We start from the raw sequence: 22,243 nt of genomic DNA, 5'->3' as shown, positions 1-22,243 counted from the left end.
CATTTGAAAAGCAGTCAGTAAATACTTATTGACTTGTTAGTGCAGACTCAAGCCTTGCTTCTGGATTGAGCATAATCACTACAGGAATGCTGAGTCTTTCAGAGTTCATCATCACACAATGTTTGAAGACCAAAAGCTAGTAGATGAGCCTGTTAAGGTCCATTGGTACTCTTCAGATTGAATATCTGTTATTTGCTCAAAGATAGCAAAAGAATTAGGGCTAAGACAACCTATATCCAGCAGTATTAAAAGCCATCCCTTGAAATGTAAATAATTATTAAATTAATTGACCGTTATCATTTTAAGTCTCTACTAAGTACAAAGCAGTATGTCAGAAATTCAAAGTCAAACAAGATATAGTCACAAAAGGACTTATATTCTACTGTGGTGTGGAGAGTGTTAATTTTATAAATGAAGAAAGGTGGATTTATCAGCTGTTGGATGGAAAGTATTAATAGGCACAGAGGAGTCTGGGGAAGATCTAAGTGTAGAGTATTCCTGGAACTACTTTATTTCTAGGTAACAAATTGGAAATCTGGTGTTATGATGTGGTAGAGCCATGACTAATTCCAGGCCTAGCATAGTGGACAGTAAATGTACTTTCTGGTGGTAGCAAAGTATCTGCTTCTAAATTTCATCCCAGTGAGTAGAGTGAAGTATATATGCTTGTGTAGGTGTTACTCTTTTTATAGAAATATATATATATGTGTGTGTGTGTGTGTGTGTGTGTGTGTGTGTGTGTGTGTACACACATATATATGCACACACACTAGCATATAATACTATAATATGTATACACACATATGTATATAAACACACTAGTATATGATACTATATAAAGACATTATGATAATTAATATAAAAATAACTTTGAATCACAATCTTCCATTGAATCAAAATGCAGAGCATATCACTTTTAGAAGGAAAAAGGAACTTACAAATTTTTCCCATTCTTATGTTTTCAGAATTTGGAATTTAAACTTTTGTATCACCTGAAACAGTAAGCGATATCACTAAAGAGATGGAAGATGCTTTATGTCATGAAAAATTGGTATAAAATCAATATTTTTATTTAATATGTCATAGGATATATCATTTTAAAAAATAGAATGTGAAGCATAGAGTCTGACTATCTTTAGTTAATTTTATCTATTGTTAACTCATAATTTGTTAAAAGTGTGACACTGATGCCACAATGTTTGCAAGTGTAAAAAGGCATGACATTTCAGATCTTATAACTCCATAGGACATATTCATTTCATTCTGTTTGAAAACATGACAATTAAACTTTAGCATTAAAAAAATTCTTTTCTGGAAATGAAAAGGCCAGCTTTGCTTCTCTGTGACTTAAAATAGCTTTTCTGAATTTACCACACTTTATTTTCCTTATCTATAAAACTAAGTGGTTGAGATAGACCTGTGGTTCTCAACCATAGCTGCATACTACAGTCATTTGAGGAGCGTTAAAAGTAGTGGTAATAAAAGTAACAATGGCCAGGCCTCACCTCAGGGTTTAATTTTTAAAGATTTCCAGGTAACTTTAATGTACAGCAAGTGTTGAAAACCAATGGTCTAGATGATCACTAAGGTTACTTCTAGCAAAACTTTCTAACTTAATGATTCACTGTGTTTTGACATAGTAATAATAATTGCTAGAGATACTAATGTTTTTAGTATTCGCTATGTCCTGAAAAATAGAAATTACAAAGACTATTTCTACTCAAAATTGAGAACATCTTCTCATCTGTACTCTAAAATGTTCTGTATTATGAGAATAATTTGCAACAGAAGCCATCTCTATACGTTATTCATTTGTATACATTGTTCATAATGTAACATATACATTTAAAATAGCATAGATTTAATTAATTCTTAGAAATTAACAATGTTGTAATTGGAAAACTCTTTCAGTATGCCTGCATTGTAAAGACAGTGTACTAAGAAGTTGTAATTCTTTTTTAAATCGATATTGTAGCTATTTAGATTTTGAATAAATGGATCATTAATATCCTAAGAGATAATAAACCTGAAGTGTATAACTTATTCATAATAAATACTTTACACATTGATTTATTATGAAGCAGAATAGACAGTTTTATAAAAGACTGATTCAAGTAGAATATATAATGGTATTGGTATTTCAAAAGATAGAAGTTTGATTTCTTGAAACAGTTTTGAAATGTGTCACTATAATATTTTGTTACTAGTTTTTCACTAAAAAACTTTTCATTGGTGTAAATAGATATTTTTTTCTTTAATCTTGAATACTAGAGAATAATTCCACATACTATATTACTTAAGCTCCCATAAAAGCAAGAACCCAACAATATACTCAGACCCAAAAAGAAACTGTAGATTCTTGGGAAATTGGGGAAAAGGCCTTTAAAATATATTAACTTGGGAAGTAATAGATTTCGTGTCTTATATTTTCACACAATTCTGTGCCTGTGCATGTGTACTTTTGAATACTTGGGACAGACATAATCTTCTTTTAGCCAGGCAAAAGGAAAAGAAGTACAGATGACAGCTAACAGCTAACATGGGTAAATGTAGGTGTAACCAACAAAGAATGTTCTAGTTGTATGGAATTTTTGCAGGCCTAGTTGTTTTTGAAAACTATTTGAAAAAAAATGTAATGCTCAGAAAGGATGCCATGAACAAGAAATATATGATTTTTAGTGTAATGTGTACGTCTGTATCATCATTCTGTGTTCACTTCTGACATCGTCAGTTGGTTATTCTTATTATCTTTAATGCTCACACATATTTCATTGTATTCGTTTGCCCTATTGACGATAACCTAAATTTAATAACTAAGTAATTCACAGATATACCATTAATCATAGCATGCAAAATTATGACACTAGATGAATAATGTGACTGCTGAAATAGCCCACATGTTTAAAAATCTTGTTATGTGGAGAACTGGGGGAGCTGTTTTGCTTCACATTAACTCTACAACATATCAGTTTGCTTTATAAGGTCTCCCTGAAATCAATCAGACACGTGTACCTTGCTTTCAAAGAATTTTGTACAGTAGGAATAAGCTATGAAATGTTTGAAAATACAAATGACACTTACTATTGGTTTTGTAATAATAGTGACATGTATGCTAGTGATTTAAAAACCGATTTATATGAATTTTACATAGTTTTAAAATGCCAAGAGGTTTTATGAAGCAATATTAAATTTAGTGTCAGAATGGCACCACATTACTCTTAATACTAATCAGAATGGCATCTTATTACTCTGCTCTTGAGGGTGACCAAATGTAGAATTGGCAGTTACCCCCTCATCTTTTAAGATCTTCTATTCTTTTACAAATTCTGGTGTTCTCCTATCAGATGCATTATCTGATGCATTATTTTGTGTTTTGTTTTTTATTTTAAACTGGAAAGAACATATCACGCTGCACTCATTTATATTATTATCCATTTGTTTAATCATTAAGTCAACAAAGGGATAATAATTCCAAAGAAAGTTAAGAAAAGAGGTTATGTAGCCTCAAGAAAAGGTATACATGAGAAGGGGGTGAGTGTGATTAGAAGCATTTCATGCTGCGGGGAATGAAAGACATGGAGACCAGTGTCATTATTGTCTCAATTTTGCCTCGATCTGGGCCAGGTCAGCAATGCAATCATTGTACAAATTAAATTGACCTACTTTTCTAAGGATGTCATGTAAAATTTACATGATCTTCAGAGTCTAACAACATTATATTAAACATGGACTTTATATCTGACAGCCACAGTTTAGTAATGCTAACATTTCCTTGAGTAAATAAACCATCATTGTGTAGATATAAATATATAACTTTTTTTTATATGAGATCTTATTTAAAGTAAAGTTTTTTCCTTGTTAAGACTTTGAATTGGCTTACTGGACATAACCACATAATGTGAAAGTTTAAATACTGGACTCCATCTTGAAAGCACAGATACTGCATTAAACTAAAGCTGTCATCCAGGGTGAATAATGCAGATGTTGTGTTTTAAAACATGTCAAATTGTCTTAAGTCTATCTTCTTTAAACTTTAATCAGTTAAGATAAATGTTCTTCATTTGGCCTTAACTTTGTCACAAGAAGAGACAGCTAATGAAATAAATTGAAGTGCTGCCATGGTTAGGTGGAATCAGAATTTAATACGGCTGCAGGTGATTGAAAGTATAATTGATAAATATACATTTTTTAATCTGACATCATTACATGACATCAGAGAAAGAAGACACCAAATTTTTAATTGGCTAATACTTAGAAGTATTTGGGTAAACTTCGGTGTAATTTTTATGTAGCTCTTTCTAAATACAGTGTATTCCTTCTAAAAAGAAGTTGTTATTAAGAGTATTTTGAGCTGTGAATAATAATGATATCAGATGACGAATATTAAAAGATATTGCTTCTAGACACCAAAAAGAGATTGTATAAATTATATTCTGTAGCTCAACTTGGAAATCCAACTATCACAGAGAAGCCCTTCGTTGAAATCTCTTAGAAATAGACTGCATGCAAATTTAATCAAATAGCTTTAGGCATTCAGAGGTGAAGTAGGTGAAATCAAAAGTACCATATAAAAATTAACATCAAACCATGTGTTATCCTCTTTGAGTTTTAGAGTAATTTTAACAGATAGTAACTTGGTTTGAAATTAAACACACAGGTTTGCTAGTTGGCGAGTTTCCATGCCTGGTGGAGGGGAGGTGACAATTGGTGCAATCAGTATATAACACGTGTAATGATAATAAAGTTGATTGGTTAAACTAGATAGCATTTTTTTTTCTTTTCTGTCTCTTCCTGTAGAGTATTAGTTCAGCTGGAGGTGGAAAGGTTGTCCCCCCAACCTTCTTCCCCCTAAGAAGGCGTAGGTTGATACCATTTTTATTGTTCTGCTGGGGTGGAAAATAAACCATATGCTTTAGAATTTTGAATGGCTACACCAAAGAGAAAATTGAAACAGGCCCTCTTTCCCCTTTCCTTTCAGACTTTGGGGGTGGGGTTATTCCTCTAAACGTTCTAGCTACTTGGAGTTAGCTTAATGCTTCTACCCCAGGGCAAAGAAGGGCAGGGGAAGAAATGTCAAGGGCTTCGAAGGTGTGTTGGGCTGAGTGAAGTATGGAGTGGAAAGCTTATGTCTGAAACCCACCCCTTCCCTGGATACTAGGCTACTAGGCATAGACAGTGAGAATCGGAACCAGCTGATGCCACTGCTGCTGTTTCCCGTTTCCAGGGTGAAATTTTCACAGCAGCTAATTCTAAAGGGAGGAAAAATCCCTAACCAGCAGCGGAGAAGATCCTATCACCCTACCCAAGCTGCATAACCTTTTAGGCAGGCTTTTCAGAGAAATTCGCATTTTAAAAGCAAGCATTCACGATCCAAAAATACGGGACAGGAATCAGAGCTGATATGAAATATGAAAAGCCTCTTTACACTCTGAGTGTTTGAAACGATCCGATGAGCATAGGAAGTGCCTGCCAACGCTTTGGCGGCTCCTCGTGCTGCCGCTGCCGCTGCCGCTGCTGCTCTTCTCAGAGGGCTGGACAGAGCTAGTCCCGGTTTCAGCACCCCCGGCGCTGGACAGTTCTCTGCACGCCGCACCACTGCCTGCTTGCTTTTTCCAAACACTCTCGCTTTGCATTACTGGAGATGCATCTAAATTACGTCCTGTTCTACAAGTAGATTTTTTTTTTCCTGTACGGGAATTACAGTAGACGATTCTCTTAATTAAACTGCATTTTCTTCTTTACGGATTTGACAGGAGTATTTATCCCGATCTCCCCCGCTTTGCAGGAACGATTCTTTGGGAACGTGGTCCACCCAGGGATGTAAAACTGTGCTTACCGATGCATCCCATACGAAATGCTTATGTGATCGTCTCTCTACCTTCGCCATTTTGGCTCAGCAACCTAGAGAAATAGTAAGTAACAAAGGGAAAACACGGCTTTAATGCAAAGGCAGGGATATTGTGGCTAGTGTTTCTCCAGGGAACTGCATTTTAATGGGGAAATGGAAAATGTTGCAGGGTGGCAAAATTGGGTTCGTCTCCTCCTTAGCTACAGTAGCTTGGTGAAATGAATCGTCGTTGGTGTGCTATAAGTAAATTCTACTCAATTTCATGTCTTCTAACTTGAAATTTCTGCATGATAGTTTTGAGGATATACTCCAATCATATTACTAATATGCTACAAACTTTTAAATAAAAATAATTGTCAACTTAACCTTTATTTTATAACCGAAAAGCTGTTCTGGGGAATTTGTGAAGATACTGTTTGTAGTAGAATGAAGACCCCAGACACTACAGCCAAACACATTGCATATATCTGCATTGGATATTTTCAGTATAGGTTTTGGGGGGTGCCCTCGGATATTTAATTTTTTTTAAGTCAAATAAAGTTTTCATGAAAGCATGGACTGTCAAAAACTGTAAAATCATTCCTTAAAAGTATATAGATTTGTAAAACTATTTTCTGAAGTAGATGGTCTAAAAGAAAAAATAATATCCTCCTCAAATATGTTAAAAATTATTTTAAAAACTGAAATACTGAAAAATAATTAAGATTACTGTGACTTTCTGTCTAAATTTGGCCTAAATATGCATCACTCTCTTACTTATTTTGATGACAAAAAAAAGCTACCTAATATAATTTAAAGTGCATATCTAAGGTTTGGAACACACTTGATCTTAAAGTGCATTTCTTCAAACTTTATATGTTAAAAATATGAAAAAGAACAGATTAGTTAGTATCATGTTAGTGTCTAAGAAACCTCTCATATTGTTACTGCTTATAATTGTAATGTTTTAAAAGATATAAGGCTTATTTTTCAAGGTCATGTATTTAGGGGCTGATATTGGCATTGTGAAAATTATCTCTGCATATTTTATTCATAGCAAAAAAAAAAATCACAAAAGATATTCTAAGGTCTTGAAATTTGATTGTCTTCTGTGTCCTTAGAGACCAAGCAAGTGAAATGAAATGAGAGAACAGTTGACTTAGAAAAAAGTTGTCAAAAGTCAGAAAGTTTGAAAAATTTTTAATATTTAGGTACCAGATTCAGGTCATATAATGAGTTGTAAATGAGAAGATCAAAGTAAATTTTACCAAAAAACATATTGTGAAATAATTGAAATGTACTTAGTTGAAGAAAAATGAATACTGGCTTAAATTTTAGCTAGAGAAAATTTAACATGTGGCTGTTGACCAATTGGTAGTTTTAGTTATTTATTTTAGAAAGCCATAGTGGGAATATGTCATAATTAAGTATTTAAAACTCTAAGGCCTTTATTCACAGTAGGGGAGAAGGGGGAGCTAGAATTAGTCATTTTAGAGGTTGAGAATATGTGAACAGAGTGGTTACTGGGTAATTATCTGGTAACTATAACAACTATCTTGGCTATTTTTGAGTGTTAGGATATTTTTACTGAGTTTAGAAGTTATTTTAATGTATTTAAAAATTCTTTTTTGTTTCTTGTTTATTTTACAGGTCATGGAATCCTCTGGTACACCTTCAGTTACCCTAATAGTAGGCAGTGGGCTTTCTTGCTTGGCCTTGATCACCCTAGCAGTTGTTTATGCAGCATTGTGGAGGTATGTAATCAGTTAATATACTTGAAATGTAATACTCTGTTTCTAAGAGTTAAATCAGGAAATAGAATAACCATTATTTTGTCTCCTTTTTTTCTTCATTAACTGGAAGAAATATTTTTAGAACAGTTATAATTGCTGTCATTGAGCTATAATAAATGAGCTCAATAATAATAATAAAGTGTTTACCTCTTTTTTTTCTCTATTTGCCTATGAGAAAATAAATAAAACATGCACACTTTTCTTTCCAGTTCAAATGATGGTACCATCAACAAGTTGCTTACCCGCAAGCATGGTACTCTTATATCCCAGGTTCAATCTATATGTAGTTTCTATTTATCCCAATTGCTATTGAGCTTGAGAGTTTAATTGGTACAGTTAAATTAATTACTCTGTTATAGAAATATGGTCCTAAATTTTTAAGTTTTAAACATATGCTTTCAGTATGTTCCAGACAATAAGTAAAATTTTCTATAATATTAATGCACTAATATAATACCACAATGCTCTAAAAAGATTTTTGGTTGAATGTTTTGAACAAATCAGATTTTAACAAATTGATAAAAAGAAATCATAAAAATACATAAACAAGGGTAAATGATTGAAAAAATTTGTACAATATTTAAAATTGTATCTGCTTGATATGAAAATTTAGTATGTTTTAAAGATTTTTTTTATTCTATTAATATTATTAGACCTGTGAAGTTTATTATGTCTACTCATATATTGATAACTGGTACATAAGCAAATGGCCAAACTTCCAAATGGAGTTTTTAAGTTTTTAAATATTAAATATTTCTTTATTTCAATTATTTAAAATGTTTTAAAAGTTACGGTATTAGTAAATAGACAGTACTGTATTACTTCCTGAAAAATTGCAATGTTAAAATTTCAAAAATAGCCAGTCTAGGATTTTACTTATCTTTTACTTAAGATAAAAAAAATTCTATTGCAAAAATAATTATAATTTAATAAGGAAAGGTCATTTTATTTAACATCATTTTTTTAAAAAAATCATTGTTTACTATTATATTTTTTACTCTTTTAAGGACAAGAATTAATTGTCCAGAGTATTAAATCATCTAATATATGAAAATTTTCATGCTCTATATAAAAATAAAATATGTACACATTCTTGGTCCATTGACACTACATAATAGAGGTTCTTCCTATGAAGGAATTATCTGGTAGTGAAACACTGACAAGATGAGACAATCTCATGAAATAAAGGAAATACATGGTCTAGGCATTGCATCATAGACAATAGAATCCAGGGTTCAGGGCACAGTCAAACAGGCATTATTCTGATAATGCAAGAACAAGATGGACAAGGGCAACTTTCTTTCCCACAGTTGCCTGAATGCCACTTCTCAGAAAATGAGGCAGTGTTTAAGGGCCAGGATACCAGGTAATCATAGTAGCATCATAACCCGTATTCGCTGAAACTTTTAGAACTAAGTTTCTATTCCCCATTATTTAGAGTTCAGGCACCAGTTCTACCTTCTCTTTACACCTCAATACATATAGCTAACACTAGCACAAACACTGCCAATATAAATTATATATATATATATAATTTGTCAAAGAAGTACTCGATTAGTCCATAATAAAATTTTCTTTAATCCAGTAAATCCAGAAACATCATCTATTACAATAGTTTCTTAAGAATTACTAAGACACTTGAAAGGATCTATTAAAACTTGAAATGGAACTGAGAAGTATAGAAGAGTACCTAGAAACAACATAAATTTAGATTGTTAGTAGTTAACTCATTGTATACAAGTAGAATAATTGAAGTAATATTAATAGTTTGACAGAATTTAAGACTCATAAATTATTAAGTGAATCTAATAGCACGACGAGTTCAATGCATTTTGTAAACATTAAATTTGCCTTGTACCATTATGGTAGCACAAGTTGAATTTTTTTCATTTTCTAATGATTTGTAACTAACGTGATTTTTTAAATGTATGAACGTCAGAATTATTTTATATAAAATATACTCTTGATCTTGAAAATTGTTGGTGTTCCATGTAGTCATTAGAAATGTTCATCAAAAAATTAATATACTAAGTTACAGTTTCTCCATCTACAAATATGTTCTGTAGAATTATTATATCAAAAAGTAGCTGGGAATTTCCTTTTAATTCATGTATTGAAATGGTATATTCACAAATTTTGTTTCAAACATCAAACATTTATAAAAAGTGTTGAAAGTTGAGACATTTTATAGCAATTTTTAAGGCAATGATGTGACTCACTATTAATGAAAATGGAAACACCTAAAGACTTTTCAGGGTGGTCAGTCTGGGTCTCTTATTACCATGATTTTCCTATTTACAGGGCAAATGATATCACTGAAACCCTTTTAATAATGTCATCTGTGTGCTTGAGCTGTCATGGAAGCCATTAACATCATATAAAGGGTCAATGTGCAGCCTTTAAACTTTTTATGTTACATCTCTCACACACACACACACACACACACACACACACTCTCTCTCTTTCTCTCTCTCTCTCTCTCTATATATATACATATATATACGCATATATATGTATACATATATATATGCGTATACATATATATACATACATATATATATACACATATATATATATGATGATGTTTTCAGCATCCCAGTAAGTGGTTTATTATATTTTTAGATAGTGATGATGCAAGAACAAGGTTAAGTTAACTCTTGAAGTCATTTTGTATTGAGAATCAACCTAGTTAATCCTATTTAGGTTTGTTCTGTGAAAAAAGGCAATTTCTTTAATAATAAAAAAAATGGCTTTTTGTATCTTTTTGTTACTCCTGTTTTTGTTTTGTTTTATATTCTGAAATATTTGATGAAATGTGGGGCTTTTGCCTAAACAATCCTCAAAGACAAAGCAAAAGAAAGAACTTCCATAGATTTTACTTCCCAAAATGTGCCTCTAGGTCTCTGGTACCCACATCTAACACTGCACAGGAAAGCTTACACCTGCTGCGGAAAGTGATTCCGTGTTCTAATACAGACTGAACAGTTTCAAACACACAGCAAGTACAAGTATGTCTTTTTGTTACTGTCCCTCAGTGATTTACTACAAGGTACAGTAAAGCAAAATAGCTGTTACCCTTTCAAGATAAACAGCTGGTAGAACATTTGATTCTGAGCAGTTTTCTCCATGGCTTACATTCTTGATGCACTTAAAAATTATACAATAGCTGTTATAAACACTTTTTCATAGTGGATAAATATGGCAGATGCCATGTCATTTTCTAGCCTAATGATGAATTATTATTTGTGGATTGGATTAGTTTTTAGAGATAAAGAATCATTTAGTTTTTTTTCTTTTGGGGGGAACAATTATTCAAAAAATAAAATAAAATAAAATCTAAAGGTAGCAGCCTGACTACATAAAAATACTTGAGTGGATGAAATGGTGGATAAAAGTGTTCATGGTTTCATGAAAGTAATGGCATCCTTTTAAAAAACAAGGGATACTTTAGAATCGATGATTTTTCTTTTTGGTTCTCAGAGTTTCTGTTGATTGATTTCTGTGATAATACTTAACATATTATATACATGTATATGTAAAGGTAATTATACTAATTAATATATTTCTAAGAAATTTCATATTTCCAGTAAAATTATACTGATAACAGGTGTGCAACTTAGGCTTTGTCAAAAATGCTATGTTGTCCCCACTGATGTCTAAAGGAAAAAAAAAGAATCTAAAAAACTCTAAGACGCGCCATGCCACTGAAAAATTGGGTCTCTAAGAATAATCTATATTTCTTAAAAAACTATTTTTCATGCTTTTTTCCTCTTGTAAAGGCTGTATTTTATTGTTTCTTTTTCTGGATGAATTCCACCAATTTATATAATATAGAATTCTTCATCTTTCTGTTGAATTTTAAAGTTGGATACTCTTTCTCTCTTTGACTAGGTACATACGCTCTGAGAGGTCCATAATTCTAATTAACTTCTGCCTATCTATCATCTCATCCAACATCCTCATATTGGTTGGACAAACTCAGACACATAATAAGGTATGACTGGTAATTATTTTGATTCTCTCTGTGTGTTTATGGTTTGACATAAAGTTGGTTATTAATAATCTAAACATTCTAGATGAAATGGAGAATCCTGACAGAACTATTTTAAAAACAAAATTATTAATTTCTGTATAAAAGTATTGCTTATTCCAGAACAGATATACATTCCCTTGGCTTAATTTCCTTGGGATTGAGAGGCTGTTTATAATAGTAAAAATATGTGTTTATTAAACATTATATCAAAGCTATATGGGTTCAAAGCCTTGTAACATCAAAAGCACAAATTTTGATTCATTATCCTAACTATAATAGGATTGACTGTGTTTTGGTCTAATTTATTCACATACCACTTCCTAAAAGTTATCTGTAAATTGCTTACAAGTGTAACATAGATCTTGATAATCTACCCCAAAATTATATACAGCCAATAATCAAAAAAAGTATTAGGTGAAAGTGACTCTAGATTTTATGCCTTTCAGTACGTTTTACTTAAGCAAAAGAATTTCAATATTTAACCAACACTGCAATTCTTTAACTGCATAGTCACTTTTAGCAGAATATGAACGTATAGATCCAGTTTATATGAATTGACTTGAGTTGAGTGACAATGTTTGTTTCAGAAATGACTGTCAATTCTCTTCACTAAACTACTTTGAAATACATCCCAAGAAACCTGTAATAACTGTCTTAAATTAACTTATCCCTACCTCAAAGGAATTCTGGTAAACACTGTTTTAATAACACATATTGATCATTTTTGGCTTTTTAAAATTTTCAAATACTGAAGCCAATAATTGAACATTTTTCCCCATTGCTGTCATTTTTAAAAAATCAAATGTACTTTCAGTAGGTTCTTTTGATATATTAGATATTTGTAGGACATGTATCAATGTCAAGGATTATGGATAGTCTGTTTATTTTGCTATCCTACCCTCATAAGACTGCTGATTCCCACCCAAAGAATCTGATTTTGGATCTGGGTAGGACCTAGAAAGCTGCTTAGGTGATTCTGTAGATTTCTTCTTGAACCATAATGCCCTGGGCCAAGAGAAAGGACCCAAGGGGGCATGAGGGGTGGGGAGGTCAATACAAATATACAAATACAGTAGCAACCCAAGGAAGTCCCTGTGGAAGTAAAAAAATGCTTTCATAGAATTCGAATGTATAGTTTTTTTTTTCCCCCATTTCTTTCCTGTGTCTTCTTAAAAGGTGAGAAAATATGAAGCATTAAAGTCTTTTACAACCATTTAACATAAATTTTAAAAGAGAAATGCATGAGGAAAATAAAACACTCCTGAGTTATGCCCCTTATTTAGAATATGGAAAGCTTCATGATCTTCGGCAGGTAATAGGCTTTTAAAACTGTATCATGCTATGTGGCAAAGTTTTTACAAATTCTGAGCTAAATGGGGAAATAGTAGAATTTTCCATAAGGTTTGCTACATATTGCATTGTTTGTTGCCCAATAGAAATATAATGCAAAGTACAAATGCAAGCCACATAAGTAATTATAATATTTTAGTAACCACATGAACAAAATAAATAGAAACAGGTGAAATTAATTTTAATAATACAGCAGATCCTCAAATAACATCGTTCCATTCAATGTTGTTTCTTTATAACAATATTTAATAAAAAATATTAAATCTTGGATGCCATAGGAACTTAACTCTTATTTATATCAATTAGCCTGTAGTAAATTGGTTTCCTGATAATGTTGTTTTGCTTAAAGTCACAGAGCCTATCGATGATGTTAAATGAGGATTTACTATATATTACGTTTAACTCAATATATGCAAAAGATGACCATTTTAACATATGATTACTATTTTTAAATGTTAATACAATATTTTACAATATTTTTTATTAAACCTTAATAATCTGGGTTTATTTTTTTTTTACTTCACAATACATTCAGTTCAGACTGATTTCATTTCAAGAGCTCAATGGCTACCTGCAACCAGTGAATATCATATTGCGTAGGTCTAAATGATGATTATATTCAGAAACTAAAATAGCGCCAAGAAATTACATTCTTCTTACCCATTTTGGCTTTCCTAGGTTTCTAATTAATGTTCCTGTTTTTTATGGAAATGTCTTTTCAATGTTTGCAAATATTAGGCACATCAAAGGCAAGAAAAGACAAGTTTTGTTTTACTTGTCATTTCTAATTATAAAGAATGGCTAGTATGGGCTTAGTTAAATAAAAAATCGTTTAGTGTCATTAGAGTTCTCTCCAGGTAATCAACTGGAGAATAGATTCTACCTGGTTTGAGGGCCACAATGATTCTGTTCCAGATAGACTATGCTAATTTTTGCTGCTACAGTTATTGATGAATGTGGGAAGGAGCAGGTGGTAGTGGTGATGAAGAAAATGAGGACTTACTGTTTTTCTCTTATACTATGTTAATTTTGCTTTACTAGCTTTGAGTAGATGATCTTGCAAGCCTAGGACAAGTCACTATACAGTGACTAGGAGGAAAAAATGTAAAATGGTAGGATTTTATTCTTAGTAATTCTCAACAATATCAAGTTTCCAAGGTGAATAATCATGTATTATGGTATATGTGCTGAATTGAGTTAAATTGACCCCACTTCATTTTATATGTGAAACAGCAATATCTGAAAGCCTGTACCTGCTTTACTATATTTGGGATTAATGAATTCTAAAAAAAAAAAAAAAAAAGAGAGAGAGAGAGAGAGAGAAAGTAAAAACATATCATCTGTATTTTTCTGTATAAACTCCAGAAAAGTGTTTTAAAAATGTAAAATATTGACTTGTGGCTACAGTATTTTATCTAGGTTGTTAGGACCCCATTGCTGCTCTGAGCATTTTATAATTGATCATATTCCTGTATTTGACTTCCCCGGTAAGTTTCGATTGGTGCTTTAGTGTTCCCTACTAGGAAAAATAGAAACATCGGAGAGAGCTTCTTGTTGAACAAGTTATTTGGTACTGCCTCTGAGGATTATCATGGCTAGTTTGTGTGAAAAGTAGTATTTGATACTGATGTCCAGAATAGTTTTGAAGTATCATACTGGGATCTTTCTCTGAATTGCTTGTTGAAATATAATTGACTCGATTATCTCAATACTCAGTATCTCTGCTTTCTTTTGAGTTGAGATAGAAACAAGCTGAAATAATCTATTGTTAAAAATATGATGTTTTCAAATTTTTAAACTGTAGATTTAATTGTGGCAGTGAAGTAAAAAATCAAATGCAATTTCTTATATCTCTTAAAATACAGTTAGAAAATTTAATTATAACTCACTATTATATTTCACGCTTCCTTATAAAGTGTCATACACTTTGATCTTTTTGTGCATTTGTGGTTTCAACCAGGATTTTCATGTATCACTCAAATATTGTTTATTTGTAAAGAATTTCTTTTGTACCTTAAAGTGTGAATGTTTTCCTTGAGCTGGGTAGTACTGTTTTGCAGAAGCAAAGGTTATTTTGGAAGCAGATATAGTCAGAGAATAATTTCCTTAACCACAAAAATACATATCTACTTTTTCTAAAAGACTTCATGATGATTTATTATATTAAAGATTTCATTGCATTCTTTTAAACTGATGGAAGCCAAATTTGACAAAACTCTTGTTTTTTGGTTTGTTCGATTTCCTTTGTTTGTTTGTTTTTATTAGATAATGTCAAACACCCAAAAAGTTCAAAATACTGGATAGCCTCACTAGCAGGTTATAATGAAAGCAAGTCAAGATCAGATTTTATTATACAGTCAGATATTTATTAACTAAACACAGCAAATAAGGAATAAAACCTGTTCTGTAAGCACAATGAAATTCTAGATTTTTCTTGTTTTAGATACTTTGACTATACTTGAGGCAGACATAGTAACAATCTAGAAGCAGGCTTCTGTGCCCTTGAGTCAGCATCAATCAATCGGAAATCCTTGTACTCTAATGTCTGAACACAGAATGATTGGGGATAAAATTGTGGGCTTCATCTCTAAGTGGTACAGGATATAGGTCTCAATGGAATCTTCCATGCAGTCCATTCAGGAGAAAGAAGTGTTTAAGTATATTAGCTAATTTACATAGCCACAATGCCTTTATTTTTACCAAAGGGAACCCATTAATACATTCACCATAATGATTAACCAAACACTAGTTCATCAGTAAATACCAGCTTGTTATATTCAGCTTGATAATGAGTGAAGTGTTCATTGTAAATAGATTTACCTAGACCAAAAGGACTTGCAGTTGCCACCTCTGGAGTATGGCTCTTTCAGATATAATGCCAGCTTACCACTCTGTTCTGTGCATTCTTGAACAGCTCCTGGAATTAAAGGTTAAATTAACTAGCATTATATAGTATCATAATGAGAATACCCAAGTGTTATAAAATAAATCAAGACATCTTAAAAATACATCTTAAAAGTTAAACATTTTTAAAAATAATACTCAAATATGGGGACAAAATTAGACATGAACTTTAGTCTTAAAAGACCTAGCAAAAGTCTTCACTGACCGTCAAGTGAAGCTTCCCAAATTATTTTGGATGGGGAAACATTTCCTTTGCACTATTTAGGAGGAATTCATCTCATGGTTCTTTATGTATGGACAATCGAATTACATAATGGGCTGTGTCTTTTAACTCAGTCTTGCAACAAACACAAAAATTTCCTGCATAGAGCACTTTTTAAAAGTCACATACTCTAAAATCTTTTATTTCATTTGGTGCTTATTCATCCTTTATAAAGTGTTGTTATGTTTTTATTCTGTAGTTTGTATGAGATAATTAGTAAATGTGGGCCAATCTAGAAGCCTATGATCATTCTAATGGAAGATGTTTTTGTGTTGTCAGAACTGTGTTTTTTAAAAATAAAATCTTGTGTTTGAATACTTCAAATCAAGTAACTCACTCTCTAATTTACCTATTTCCCCTGTGACTTTCTTTTGTCAGAGACCCAGATTTTTCACCCATTACTTACATGCCTAGCCTCTGAATGTATATGTGTTCAAGTTCTGAGAAGGAATATTGAATGTGTTTTCAGTTACCCATTCTGTTTCTTTTGATACCCTATGACACAGTATGTCCCTCCTTTTGAAATTCAGTGGTCTTCGTGCTTTCCTGTAGATCTCCATCTCTCAGGTGGTGATGGTTAAGAGCAGGCATTTTAAGACAGACCCAAACACCCGATGTCTGCTACTTCCTAGTTTTATGATCTTGAGCATGGTACACAGCCTCTCTAGACCTTAGCTGCTTCTTAGTATCTCTCTTACAATGTTATTGTCAAGGTGACCTGAGATAGCAAGTATGAAGCACTTGGTTAGCACTCCTTAAACAGCTGTGATTATGACAACGATGATAACAATAGCCCTCAGATGTACATCCAATTCTATAATTCTTTTCTGAGCTTCAGATTTCCTCATGTCCAAATTTTCTGCTTACCACTAAATTCACTGTTCTTGTCCCTGCCCCATAAACATGTTCTATATAAATTGAATATATTCTCTATAGTCTCAAATCCAGTTACATAAGCCGGAATTCTGAGCATTATCCTTCATGTATCCTTCTCCCTCATGTAGTAAGTCTAATAAATCACCCACTTGTGCCAGTTGTACCATCACGTTTCTCAAATCCATCTTTTTGCCTTTATCAGATACTGATAATCATCTTCACTAGTGTATTGCTTCCAGCATCATTAAATCCATTCTCTATCTTGTAGCCCTAGTGATGGAGCTAAAATTCATATCTGACCACTCCACTTCCCTGTGCAAACATGCATTGTTGCCTCACCTCCTACAGAAGTGATTTTCAAACTGAGCTCAGTCATAAGCAATGAATAATGTTTTATTTATCTATCAAGGTTTCTATTCATTGATTTTCTTGCAGTAATATGTTGGGGCTCTAGGAATAAATTTTATTGAGAAAGAGTTCTGTAGCTTATAAAACTTGGAAAGCCTTGAACATGACTTGTGCTGACCTCTCCATTCTCATTCTGTTTCACTGACTTATGTTTATCAAACCAGCAGCACCAAACTGCTTATAGTTCATCAACATCATTCTGTGGCTTGTTCCTTGCTATCCTTCAGCCTGGAGCACTTTTACTCTCCTCCACCCCACTTGATTTCCCAAATGTCTTCATCTGGCTTATGTTTATTCTCTGATACTCTGTTTAGTCCTTTCCTCCTGTAGGAGGCTCTCCTCTCTCCTCTACTCAGGTACATCAGCTCTGGGTCTCCGTGATTCCCAGTGCATACTTATAATCTCATATTATCTCTGTTTCCAACCAGACCGTAAACTTCTTAGGGTAGGGCTAGGTTATGTTTATTGTTAAATTTATTGCAAACACACAGTCTTAGTACAGTAAGTATATAATATTTATTGAATGAACGGGTAAATGCATTTACTTAAATTAATCATTTGGGCTTATACCTATGGAGCTAATAGCTATAGTTAGTTTTATAAGGATTAGGGTCCCCAACTTTAGACAGATCGAAGCCAGTATGTTGATAAAGATAATTTTCCTGGAGCCTGTTTTAAGCTGTAAGTGATTGATGGCACACTTTAAAGATGATCTGATGTGGTTCCTGGGTTTTAGTTAAAGAGGCTCCAAAACCTAAAAAATGGGAATCTTTTTACTTGGTAAGTCATGCAGAATAATGTTTATAACCTTCAAAATGTGCTTATTTATAATTTCTCTCATAGAAGCCATTTCCTGCGAATAATGTCCCAAATGCATGTTTATTATATCTCAGATGTGTGTATGATCCTAATGGCTGAAGCTAAAGCCTCCTATTTAGATTTATTAAAATCTAATTTATTGACTTGCTATGATGTTTGTAAAAGGATTTAAATGTAATAAGCTTACGTTTGACTCATTTGAGTCCATTTTGAGGTATCTTACTAACTCTGTCAGAGTTCTTCTGTATTCCTGAAAACCTTTATTGAACCAAGGAACAGAATGGTTTGTTAGTTTCTTGATTTCCCCAGGCTCCCAGCAATGAAGGATTATTTTGTCCTGATGTTATGGGGCTCACGAGAGACAGTGAGATTGGAGAGACTTTGCCCGTTTTAACCTTCTTGTTCCCTGATTATAAATTTCCAGTTTTGGGTGGTAGGAGCCAAAGATCACATTATCAAAGTCAACTTCAAAATAGAACAAAAGATCAATATGAATGATAGATTTGAAACAAACAAGAAAATGAAAATAGAATTATTTGATAATGAGTTAACTGAAATGGTTGAGATATCAGGAGCCAAATTACCTTGAGAGACATTAAGTGTATGTTAAGTCAAACTCCAAAGCTGGACAAAACTTCCAAACAGGGAAGAAGTAGAACATAATTATCAGGCTTATGTTGTAGTTTCTCTGGAGAGCATCAGGTCTGCTTTGATTACCTCTGTTCATTTATCCTCAAGCAGTTATACAGAAGTATCCTCTAAGCAATGTAAAGGAAATCTGATTTGGCCAATTCCTAGTCTCTACTCCTTCCCCCTTTAGACCTGTCCTTCACGAGTTCTCAGTTGGACTACCACAATATCCTTCTAACTTTGGTCTGCACATTTAGCCTTTGTTTGTGTTAGCCCATCCTTTGTTACTGTGCAAAAGATCTTAAATTTAAAGAAAAAGTAAACACCTGATTATGTCATTCTTCTGCTTGCAACTCTACAATGGGTCTGTAGAGCTCATGAGATTAACTGCATTTTCTGAATATCACTCACATTCAAGCTGTCTCTAGTACATAAGTTGACTTTGTGGGAAATAAAAGGGACACTCCTGGGTAGATGGCTTATAAAAATACTCTTCTCTCCAGGATGATATAGCCTCCATGAGGGCTTATGGCCTCCCATTTCTGCTCCATGTTGTAAGCCCTGTCTCTGTGCTTGCCAGGGTATCCCAAGTCCACTGGAGCCACCCTTGACATTGTGCCTTTTTACTTATTTCTACTTTGCTTTATAAACTCCTACCACCTTTTAAAAGTTGGCTTATGCAAATCATTTTAGTGAAGTTCTTTAGCACCACTTTCTGCTTCCATAACACATGGTATATATCTCCATTATTCACCAGTCACATTATTCTATAACTATTTATTTACTGATCAACCTTGCCCACTGTACTCTGAGTCTCAAGGGTCATGTTTTTCTCTTGTTTCTAGGCTTTAAAACCACTAATATTAGTACTTATTTTATATGTGCTATAAAATCAATAAATATTGAATGAATGAATAAAATGAATGAATGAACAAAGCCATGGCTTTATTAAATAAGGGATAATATAACAAGGGTACAGCCATTTCTATTTTAGGGGTCCTATTTGGAATAATTGCAACATATATCAATTTTTTTGCTGTTTTATGAGAGGAGTTAAAAAAAATCATGAAGTCGAAGAAAACACTAAAGACTTACAGAATACTTTTGAGACTTTCCTTTGATAAGGATGAGTAATTCTCAAGGAGTCTTACAGAAAGATGGAAGATTAACTGTTTTTCTCCCCAGGAACCAAACCAGTAGAGAAGTTAAAAATTTCTCCCTATGTATGATTTTTTACTTTCTCTCCTCTCAGTATATAACATGAACTGGTCAGAAGTTTGTATTACTATAGCTGATAATGTTTATGAGAAATCTGAATACACTTTAAAGTACTGAACTGCTGAATAAGCACCACATAAAGTAAATTATTTTAAATCACAGATAGTCTCACAAAAACAAAAGGCCCTTGAGATAAGATTATAATAGAGTTTTTAGTGGCCCATTTTACTAACTTTGAGACTATACCTCTCTGGGAGCAAATATGCAATGAAGAGAGTTGAATGTAGGTTATCACTAAAGATCATTTTACCAAGGCAAATTTCGTCTCAGTGTGAGTATGGAATAGGGTGAGAGTATAGGAGAGAACCCCTTTCACAAATACTTCAGAACCTAATTCAGGGATTGGAAAGCTTTTTGGGTAAATATTTTAGGCTTTGTGGGCTATATAGTTTGTCACAACTACTTAACTCTGCTGTTGTAGCTCAAAAGCAGCTATAGACAAAGAAATGGATATGAGTGGATTTGACACGAGGTCATTATTTGCCATCCCTGGGCAACACTGAGTTTTCTAGAAGCGTCTAGGGTCCATACAAATAGAAGAACTACAATGTAAGGTGAGGCCAGCCCATTTTTAGGCTGATGCGTTTATGTAAAAATGACCTTCAGTTCTGAAGTGTCTACCCAAGGTTTAGTCTGTGTAGCCTGCAGAACTGGAACAGGAGACCTTTCATAGTTTCTGAAAAGGCTTCTGCAGAGATTAAAAGGAGGGAAAATCACTTTGAATTCCTAATTTGGAGCAAGAACTAAACACAGAATTTCTTCACATATGGTGACTATTGGTTAGTATATAAAAAATTAAAACATGAATCAAATCACTCTTGACCCAGCAGGACATTTTATGAAGGGAAAAAGCTAAAAGCAGCTAACAAATGCCCAGTGTATAAGACAACAAAGATGGCTTTTTTTGTAGAACGTTTCTTAAAGTACAGCAACAAATGTACCTGTTAGAGAAAGTCTCATCTCACAGTCTTGGGCAGAAAAGTAACATCTGACACAAAAAATAGGGATAGCAGAGTCCAGCTAATTCCCCACTAAACTCACTCATAGAGTCCTTTTATTTTACTTCTCAGCCTCTGATCCTCACTCTCCTGAAAGTCAGATGATTATTATGTATATTACATCATAAGCATTGCTATAGCAAACATTAGGACTAAAATGCAAACACTGATGCCTATTACTGGAAAATAAATAAATATGTTAGAAGATTAAACTTTATTTTTCACTTCTTTTGTGATGCTAGTCAGTTAATTTTAAATCTTAAACCTTAAAGAAAGAAGCAGGCATGATTGAGTGGAATCTAGGTCTTAACTATGAAATTTAAGATGCCTGAAATTCAAAGTGAGTAAATTAAAATATTTATAGTCATCCTAGGCTTCTGGCGTACTGAATCAAAGATTAAGGTTACAATTGTAATGTAAAGAAGAAATTACTAGTTTTAACAGTAGAAATATAATGATAACTTTTAATTTATAAATTTTAATTCATGAGGAGGGACTATGTATGTTCTGTGTTAAACTACAATTCACATAGTTTTCATATATCTGTATAGGTGTGTCTGTAAATAATACATCAATATATGTACACAGAATGAGAAAGGATTTTGAATGAATCTTATCTGTGTCTATTTTACATTCTTGTTAATTAAATTCTATCTGTATTTCAGAGCAATTTTTCATAATGAATAGGAATGATGTCTATTACTTTTACAAAATATAAGTTCCATTTTTCTGTTTTTTCTCATATACTTATTTTTGTTTATTTTCGTTAGAAATAAGAGCATCTATTTTGCTGTTTAGACACATTTGTTACATATTTTTCTAACTTCCAAAATAAAGTTACAAAGTAAATCTTGTATACCTAAGGAAGAACACCCTTTACAGAAATGGAAATGGTAATCTAATGTATTAATTACCTATTGTTGCATAACAAATTCCCTCAAACTTAGTGGCTTAAAAATAAATATGTATAATCCTCACAGTTTCTAAGTCAGGAATTTGGGAGCAATCCAGCTGAGCAGTTCTGGCTCAGTGTCTCTCATGAGGTGCAGTCCAGATGTGTGAGAG

At 32.8% G+C, this 22,243-nt stretch overlaps 1 protein-coding gene across 2 annotated transcripts in view; it reads left to right on the top strand.

The window, feature by feature from the left end:
- Positions 1 to 22,243, top strand: part of ADGRB3 (adhesion G protein-coupled receptor B3) — a 693,186-nt gene that overhangs the window by 539,171 nt on the left and 131,772 nt on the right. For both annotated transcript variants that reach the window (XM_011361182.1, XM_011361183.1), the window contains 3 exons: positions 5,786 to 5,912; positions 7,478 to 7,581; positions 11,512 to 11,614. In XM_011361182.1, coding sequence (XP_011359484.1) covers positions 5,786 to 5,912; positions 7,478 to 7,581; positions 11,512 to 11,614 — 334 coding nt within the window. The remainder of the gene's footprint in view (positions 1 to 5,785; positions 5,913 to 7,477; positions 7,582 to 11,511; positions 11,615 to 22,243) is intronic.

This window comes from Pteropus vampyrus, unplaced genomic scaffold (assembly GCF_000151845.1).
Source record: "Pteropus vampyrus isolate Shadow unplaced genomic scaffold, Pvam_2.0 Scaffold64, whole genome shotgun sequence".
NCBI classification, from domain to species: Eukaryota; Metazoa; Chordata; class Mammalia; order Chiroptera; family Pteropodidae; genus Pteropus; species Pteropus vampyrus.
Note: the sequence above shows the minus strand (reverse complement) of the source record. Positions and strands in the feature narration are given on the sequence as shown.